The 8,021-nt window shown below is 44.9% G+C and overlaps 3 protein-coding genes across 4 annotated transcripts; 1 reads left to right on the plus strand and 2 right to left on the minus strand.

Moving 5' to 3' along the window:
• Window positions 1-886: 886 nt before the first annotated feature.
• On the minus strand, window positions 887-3,330 carry LOC6507874 (uncharacterized aarF domain-containing protein kinase 5). The gene is made up of 5 exons (XM_001956470.4): window positions 3,046-3,330; window positions 2,144-2,983; window positions 1,921-2,086; window positions 1,520-1,866; window positions 887-1,462 (listed from the first exon to the last, which is right to left on the minus strand). The coding sequence occupies exons 1-5, from the start codon at window positions 3,058-3,060 to the stop codon at window positions 1,154-1,156; spliced, it is 1,677 nt and encodes a 558-aa protein (XP_001956506.1). The 5' UTR covers window positions 3,061-3,330; the 3' UTR covers window positions 887-1,153.
• A 427-nt stretch (window positions 3,331-3,757) lies between these two features.
• On the plus strand, window positions 3,758-6,286 carry LOC6507195 (protein wntless). 2 transcript variants are annotated; one of them, XM_032454039.2, is made up of 2 exons: window positions 3,758-5,265; window positions 5,315-6,286. In XM_032454039.2, exons 1-2 carry the CDS (start codon window positions 3,957-3,959, stop codon window positions 5,704-5,706), a joined length of 1,701 nt encoding a protein of 566 aa, XP_032309930.1. In that variant the 5' UTR covers window positions 3,758-3,956; the 3' UTR covers window positions 5,707-6,286. The 2 variants fall into 2 exon arrangements, with proteins under 2 accessions (XP_032309930.1, XP_001956505.1); XM_001956469.4 differs by having other exon boundaries at window positions 3,759-5,265; window positions 5,327-6,286.
• LOC6507873 (putative Dol-P-Glc:Glc(2)Man(9)GlcNAc(2)-PP-Dol alpha-1,2-glucosyltransferase) lies at window positions 6,280-7,912 on the minus strand. Its single transcript, XM_001956468.4, has 3 exons — window positions 7,672-7,912; window positions 7,141-7,611; window positions 6,280-7,086 (listed from the first exon to the last, which is right to left on the minus strand). The coding sequence occupies exons 1-3, from the start codon at window positions 7,822-7,824 to the stop codon at window positions 6,361-6,363; spliced, it is 1,350 nt and encodes a 449-aa protein (XP_001956504.1). The 5' UTR covers window positions 7,825-7,912; the 3' UTR covers window positions 6,280-6,360.
• Between the last annotated feature and the right edge of the window lie 109 nt (window positions 7,913-8,021).

The following is an 8,021-nucleotide window of genomic DNA, read 5'->3' on the forward strand; positions in this document are numbered from 1 at the left end:
GTTTATTGTGAGAATAATCGTTTTCTTAAAGCTTTGGTTGCCAAACCAAGTACCCAATACCTCAAATAGAAAGACTTCAAGGAATATACTCATTATTCCTAGGGACATAGGACTAGGATAAGTATATTATACCACTGTGCTGGGCCTCAGGCTTTGGCTGAGAGGGTCGTCGCTGTCTGTCAGTCAGCGAAAGTAACTTTAAATGAAATTGAATTGAATTTAGTTCTGTGTGCGGCACACGAAACTCGATGTATGTGGCACAAGAAGTGAAAGTGTTACGAGACGGATACCCCCAAAGATTGGAGTTGGGCCAGGAAGTGACTCTTGGAACATTCACATATATCAGCCACACATACATACATATATATTCTGCAGGAGTCTGGCATGTTGCAGCCTGTCAGACGCTCCACACAACCGGAAATATGTAGTTGACGCCCATTTGTGCCTATTTGGAGGTAGTAACAGCTGTAGGTACACGTTCCATAGTGTGGATGGTTGTGTGTGTGTGTTACTGGGTGTTAATATGGCCAATGATCCACCCGGAAAGGCATTCCTTTCCAATGGCCACCGCAATATTCAGACTCAGGCTCAGGCACAGGCTGAGGGAATTTTAAATTTAGACAGCACTCGTGTTTCACTCTCTCAGTCGATTGATTTGTTGAATTTTTGGGAGGGCCCCAAATGGAAGTGAAAGTGGCCCAATAACTGACTGATGGGCTGTCTGGCTGCCTATAACCTTGGGCAAGTCACCAGCAATTTTATTAAAGTCCCAGACATGGCAGGCATACCAGAACTTAACAGACGGGAATACCGCATTCTACATCGAGTCCCGGCATGACAGAAGTGATTTAAATTGGCCTACAACATGCTGAAAGGCCTGCAGGCATTTGATTTTCTATTACTACAATTTTAATTCCATATTTATACACATTTACAATTCTATTATATTACATACACCATAATAGTCAAATTGCCAAAGCCTAATAGATACTACTCCTCTAATATAAATTAACATTTCTTAATTAAAAAAGCTTACAAAAATCGTGTTTTGACTATTTGATTGATTGGCTAATACACCGTTTCTAAAATCCTACAAAAAACAAGGACTGGAAACATATAATTTGGATTGTAAACAACATTTTGCTGCCCTGACTCATGCCCCTTGAATATCGTCCATTGGTGGGGCCAGCATTTCTCGCATTACGGTCCTTGCCGATGCCGGAGCCCTTCCAACCAAATACAGTACATTAAAATACCAGTCGATCAGTTGCAACTTAAAGGCCGACAAAAACAAGCAATACTCAAAATAGACGCGTCGACCCAACCAACGGACGTACTGCAGCGCCGATTTGTCACTATGCTTGTAGAGGCACTTCTGGGCATATCGGGCCATCACACGTGGACGGTCCACCACATCACCATGCTGACGACTGATCCCACGTACGGTATTTAGGTTGCGGACCTGGAGGGTGTGTAATGTTAAGTGGAAAACCAAAGTGGTATTAGAAAAATAACTTACGACAAATAACATGCTTCTCGGCATTTCTTTCAAAGTGTCCATGATAAGTTCAAAATTTTTCCTAGCTATTTCCTTCATATGTATAATGTCCTCCTCGGATAGTTTGCTTCGAACACGGCCACCTCGAATGCGAATCGGTTGCTGGAAAAGAACTTCGGCGAAACGCATGTAGTCAGCGATTCCAATTTTATTGGCTGCGGCCTGCATTTTGGCTTCATCTCGCAGCACGGTAGCCTCCCAGAATTCACACAGCGGGACACGTACATTCACCGGCAGCTCCTCATAAAGGCCATGGTCAAGCAGGATAATTTCCGCACGTCCGTTTCTCTTGCTTCGACGGACAAAAACTTAAGAAAAACCATTAGGAATATGTATAGCGAGGTGGTAATGACAAAACCCACTGTTTCCAGGATGCGGATCGGCGTGCACGAATCCTGTGTAGAAGATTTGTTCCGCAAAGGCATTAAAAAGCTTCACATCCACATCATAGAGATCAAGTTTCCAACTTTTTATGGTCTTCTGGTCCGTCACTTTGCATCCGTCCATCCACTCCAAGGTAAGCACGCGCTAAAATAGACCAACATAAGTAAGTTGGTTATTATCTAACAATGGAATCAAACGTACCGTCTTGGTATGTGACCAGTGAACTTTAGGAACATGAACATAGTCGAATTTTTTCATATCAGCGGCGCAGCGCTCAGCATTTCGGCCCTCCTGCTCGAAGTTTAGCTCTTGCACCAAATTCTTTCGCACGTCAGTGAGTATCCATCCAAAGTTGTAATTTTTAAAGACGAATTCTACAATGTCCTGCAGAAAGACGATGGTGCCGATGTCGCTAATGAAGCGCTTTTGCAAGTCGTTGTATTGCACCTTTACGGCCACTTGCTCACCTCCAGGCAGTTTTGCTTTAAAAACCTGGGCCAGACTGGCAGCAGCAATTGCCTTGTAGTCGAATTCCTCATAGATCTCTTCGGGCAGCTGGCCAAATTCAGAGAGAAACACCTTCTGAACGTCCTTTTGTGATGTCGGCAGGCACTTGTCCTGCAGCCGAGAGAGCGTCTTCGTGTACTCATCCGGCAGGATGTGATTAATGGCCGCAAAACCCTGGCCAACCTTGATGTACAAACCACCGTTTAGGAGGCACGTCTCTAGCAGTCTTTCGGCACTTTTTTGGTGGGTAGCCTTCAGCTGGGTGTCGTAGTCCTCATCGGTGTCTTTTAGCTGTTTGTAGTCGACGAGAATAAGTGCGGCTGTTTTCAAGCAGCGCACAAATCGAACCGATGCGCCGCAATAGGTGAAATCATTGGCGATTCCATCATAGGCGATGGCTCCGGTCCCCACGGCCAGGAGTGTCAGGCGTACCAGTGGAGGCGAAGTCTTTCGGGTGGTCGCATCCCGTTGGTTGTGTAGGTTTCGCCAGTTCCAGTTCCTCCTACCCCCAGCGAACAGCAGCTGGCGCATTCGCTAGATTATAGAAAGTTGCAGATTGCGCTGTGTCAAAGGTCAGTCTAAAAGCGCCTACTTACCTGTATATGTTGCATTTTTTGACCGCCCGCTCATCAGTAGTCGCGAACTCTACAGTTTTTATCAGCTGTGGGCCACCTGTTGGCGCTGCAACAGCTGATTTAATGCGCTCTGGCCACATTATTCCGCGCTTAACGTGCGCTTTAAAAATTTTTAAATCGGGTTTCAAAATTCACGGTTTGTATCTTCTGGTTCAGTAGAAAAATTCTTCATCTTACTGATAAAAAATATACAAAATATGTAAAAGGCATGCATTTACTTGTAAATTACTAGTCAGAAATTTTGATTCTGTCATCCTTTATTGTTTCTTTTAGGGGTATTTAATAGCAATAGCCTTTTTTATTTTTTATGAGTCAATATGATTAACTTAATACGACTAATTAAATAAATTAATGCTTATTCTACTTTTGTATCTAAATGATCTGACAGAAAAACATATTTAAAAAATTTAACTTTCAAACCGATAACCGTCAAAAAGTACGTAAGTATATCGATAAAATCCTCACTAATCTTTAAGGACAGCCTATTCGTATAATATATATATTTTATCTATAAATATTATTACAAAAATAAAACAATGTTCATCATTCAATCATTTTACACATATATTAGTATAAGCATTTTATTTTCAAAACTCTCATCATTGCTAGAGTTGCCGCCCCTTTTTCTATTATCGATGACTCCATTCTGTATACGAACGCCGCTTTGTTTATGACCAACAAAAATAGCCAAATAATCGAAAAAATCGCTAAGTTGGCAGCACTGCTTGTTTGTTGCCATCTTGTTGATTCTACCTTTGCGGCATCGGCGCCTTTGAAGTCTTTTTTTATTCCCTGGTGTTGAAAATTGTTTACATTGCGCCTATCTCCGAGAAGGAACTTGCGCCGGACAGTGAACTCCACTTAAGATCGTGATGTCGGGCACCATACTTGAAAACCTAAGCGGAAGGAAACTCTCCATATTGGTGGCCAGTCTCCTGCTTTGCCAAGTTTTTTGCTTCCTGCTGGGAGGTCTGTACGCCCCCCTGCCCGCCGGTCATGTGACCGTACTGGGGTCACTGTGCCGCGAGGACCACACCCGCCAGAACGACACTAGCTTCCTGCTCTACTCTCGAGGAGCTGGCGCCTGCATCCCTGTGAGTCGTGAGGAGGTGGAGCGGGACCCCATGAAGATGGCCAACGAACTGGTGCATGTTTTTCAAATGCCGTTGCCCCGGGATTTGCGTGACTTGGACTATTCGCGATGGCAGCAGAATCTCATCGGAGTTCTTCAAGTGGAGTTCGGATATGATTCCACGTCGGAACTGCGCGAACCACCGAAGGAACTGCAGCTAACCATTGACATGCGACTGGCGTACCGCAACAAGGGAGATCCCGATCAGGCCTGGAAACTGTACGCCCACGGAGTGGAGCAGCGTTATCTGGACTGTGTTACCGCACACGTTGGACCCACGGAGACGCTCTATTCCTGCGACATGATTCCCCTATTCGAACTGGGCGCTCTGCATCACAGCTTTTACCTGCTCAATCTGCGCTTCCCATTAGATACACCTCGACAGATGAATTTGCAATTTGGCCACATGCACGATCTCACCCTAACGGCGATCCATCAGAACGGCGGCTTCACACAAATCTGGCTGATGCTGAAGACGGTGCTGTTCCCGTTTGTGGTGGGAATTATGATTTGGTTCTGGCGTCGAGTCCATTTACTGCAACGTTCGCCTGCTCTGCTCGAGTACATGCTGATATACCTGGGAGGCGCTTTGACATTCCTGAATTTGCCACTGGAGTACCTGTCCCTGGTAGTGGAGATGCCATATATGTTACTTTTGAGCGATATCCGTCAGGGGATCTTTTACGCTATGCTGCTCTCCTTCTGGCTGGTATTCGCCGGAGAGCATATGCTCATCCAGGACGCACCCAATAAATCCACGATCCGATCGCGCTATTGGAAACACCTTTCGGCGGTTGTTGTCGGTTGTATTTCCCTGTTCGTCTTTGATATTTGCGAACGGGGCGTACAATTGCGTAATCCTTTCTACTCCATTTGGACCACGCCCCTTGGTGCCAAAGTAGCCATGACATTCATTATTTTAGCTGGAGTTTCAGCAGCCATTTACTTCCTTTTCCTTTGCTACATGATCTGGAAGGTGTTTAGAAATATTGGCGACAAACGCACCTCACTTCCGTCCATGTCACAGGCACGTCGTCTGCACTACGAGGGTGAGTGTTTAGTAAACTTTTATTCTTCGATAATGTTTTAATTATTCAGTTCATTTTAAAGGCCTCATCTATCGCTTTAAATTCTTGATGCTGGCCACTTTGCTGTGCGCCGCTCTGACTGTTGCCGGATTTATAATGGGACAAATGGCCGAGGGCCAGTGGCAGTGGAACGACAACGTTGAAATCCAGCTGACTTCAGCTTTTCTGACTGGCGTCTACGGCATGTGGAACATCTACATCTTTGCGCTGCTCATCCTTTATGCCCCCAGTCATAAGCAATGGCCAACCATGCACCATAGCGACGAGACTACACAGTCCAATGAGAACATTGTCGCCTCTGCTGCCAGCGAGGAGATCGAGTTTAGCCATCTACCGTCCGACTCCAATCCCAGCGAGATCTCCTCTCTCACCTCGTTCACCCGCAAGGTGGCATTCGATTAAATTTCAGCTCCTTGATTTCGATTTCGAAGAAGGTTGTGTGCCAAATTGAGATCACAATTATGGCCGGCAGCCGAACGCTCCAAGTGTGTGCTCAATATATATTATTGGTAGACTTAGTCAGTAGCATTTCTTGCCTAGTTTTGCATTCTCTGCAATCGACAACATGATCAGCATTATAAATTATCATCATTAGTGGATAGATTGTAGCTTCTCTATCAGCATGCTCAAAGTGTTTACGATTTTATCAATTGTATTTTTTACAGTATTATCTATTGAAGTCCAATTTCTTAGGTCGTAAGTTTTTATATTTATTATATAACATTTTACACACATTAACATATTAGGATCCTCAGACAGAATCATAAGAGCAAAAAGTAATCATTGTCCTTTAAACTTTTCAGTTAAAAAGGCAAAATTGTCCATAGATTACCTTGTGTCCTTAGGATTTGTATTTATTTTGCTTCTAATATACGAATCGACCCGACTTTATATTTATCTATCCATCACAATTTTTTAACCAAAACGTAGAGCAATTTCTCACTCAAGTAGCAATGCATCGAATAAAAAGCAATATTGAAAATGCCGACTTTATTTATTTGGTTAAATGCTAGGAAATGTCAATTTAGAAGGAATGCAAATCATTGGGGTGAGCGTCTACCAAATAATCCTCTGGGGTGAGCGATAGTTTGGCCAATAAAACTCCTTGGTAAAGTATACATAGAAGGTGGCCACATTAAGCAGCAGATGGACACCCAGTTCCATCCACTCGGCGAAGCCCTTCCGCGTGTGCCGCGTATTAAGCCGAAATAGGATGTATGGAACCAGGAAGTAGCGCAGTTCCAGGAGTCGTTGAAAGCATAGCACCAGTACCAGGCTAACCGGGAACATCAGCTTGAAGCTATCCGGCATGTGTTGTAATCCGCACAGGAGGACACAGATGGAGAACAGATACACCGGCGCCATGGCATACCGGAACCACCAGAACCGACCATAGAGACGACTCCACACATAGAATGTATAGTGTCGATTATCTGCCAGCAGATATGGATGCACTTCGGTGTTCAGGTGCACCACCATTAGAATCAGTATTAGAGCTAAAAAGCAGAGAGCACGATTCCGGCGTATAAGCTCTACAGCCGGACGCAATTGACGCAACGTGTTGGAGATCCCAAAGCTAGCCGCAAAAAGTGCAAAATAAAACAGCTGCGGCAGGTGGAGAGTGGCCTCGTGGGCACTCTTGTCGCCCACCACAATAGAGCCGTTAATGGCTAGGAATCCGACAAAGGGTAGGATTATGGAAGCGTAAAAACAGCACTTGGCAAGTATGTTTAGGATGCAGTTGCACAGCAATTGGGGGCTGGTGAATAGATTCACCCACAACTGAAAAAAAGAGAAAGTTATTGAGAGATAAAATACATTTTGATTGAAACCAACCTCTGTTCCCAGCAATCGGAGCTTGCTTTTGGCCACAGAACGAGACACAGCACACTGCTGGACGATGGTGTCCAGCACAGTCATCCCTGTGGCCATACAAACCCACACAATATTCGTCTGACGCATGAGAACACTGGCAGCACCGAAAACCGCCGCTGGCAGATGGGCCTCCTGCAGCCAATAGTTGTAAAACAGCAGCACCATGGTCAGGGACAAGGTGTCTGTGTAGTACAGATGACTAAAGAAGTACAAAGGCGGCAATACCGACATGGTTATCGCCTCATGGGCTGCATAAGAATTGCCCCCCGAGCCAGCTAACGTACGCCGCCGGATCTTGTAGAGCAGAAGGATGTTGACCCCGGCCCCAGCTAAGCTGAGTAGTCGCAGACCCGTAACTGAGCACAGATTAAAAGGGCTCAACACGAGGGCAAGCAGATACAGGCCCGGAAATGTGGTTATTTTAGGATCCCACTGAAAGAAGTAGGAAAATGATAAAACAGAGATCAGACCCAATGCGGAGTCTCAACTAACCACGTCGAATTTTTGCTGACAGAAGGCTAGGCCCTGGGGAATGTGGAATTCCTCGTCGATCACATACTCCGAGGTTCCATTCACGCGCAGGAACAACGGCAGGGAGTAAAGGACGAAGCCCACCGGCAGCACCAACTTCCACGATCCGTTCATGGCATGGACCAGTGCCGTCAAAACCAAAGCTAAAATTCCACACCCGCAATGTTTGTTTATTTTTGGCCCCAACCAGCCGGCCTAGAGATGAGTTTATTTCGATAGTATTATCGATAACAGTTTTATAAAAATATATCGTAAACCGTTATTATGCTATCGGCTTTTAAAAGTTTTTTAATCTTTAGTTCAAACATTTG

The sequence above is a fragment of the Drosophila ananassae genome, chromosome 2R (assembly GCF_017639315.1).
Source record: "Drosophila ananassae strain 14024-0371.13 chromosome 2R, ASM1763931v2, whole genome shotgun sequence".
Lineage (NCBI taxonomy): Eukaryota > Metazoa > Arthropoda > Insecta > Diptera > Drosophilidae > Drosophila > Drosophila ananassae.

Excerpts from the sequence above, each read along its gene's own strand:
- LOC6507874 (XM_001956470.4), bottom strand. Across the intron at positions 2,087-2,143 it reads ACTGGTCACATACCAAGACG|CGCGTGCTTACCTTGGAGTG; the intron begins GTACGTTTGATT and ends GGTCTATTTTAG. Across the intron at positions 1,463-1,519 it reads CGAGAAGCATGTTATTTGTC|GTCCGCAACCTAAATACCGT; the intron begins GTAAGTTATTTT and ends CACACCCTCCAG.
- LOC6507873 (XM_001956468.4), bottom strand. The coding sequence starts at position 7,824 with ATGAACGGATCGTGGAAGTTGGTGCTGCCGGTGGGCTTCGTCCTTTAC. Across the intron at positions 7,612-7,671 it reads GTCAGCAAAAATTCGACGTG|TGGGATCCTAAAATAACCAC; the intron begins GTTAGTTGAGAC and ends TACTTCTTTCAG. Across the intron at positions 7,087-7,140 it reads TCCGATTGCTGGGAACAGAG|TTGTGGGTGAATCTATTCAC; the intron begins GTTGGTTTCAAT and ends TCTTTTTTTCAG.
- LOC6507195 (XM_032454039.2), top strand. The coding sequence starts at position 3,957 with ATGTCGGGCACCATACTTGAAAACCTAAGCGGAAGGAAACTCTCCATA. Across the intron at positions 5,266-5,314 it reads ACGTCGTCTGCACTACGAGG|TTCATTTTAAAGGCCTCATC; the intron begins GTGAGTGTTTAG and ends TTAATTATTCAG.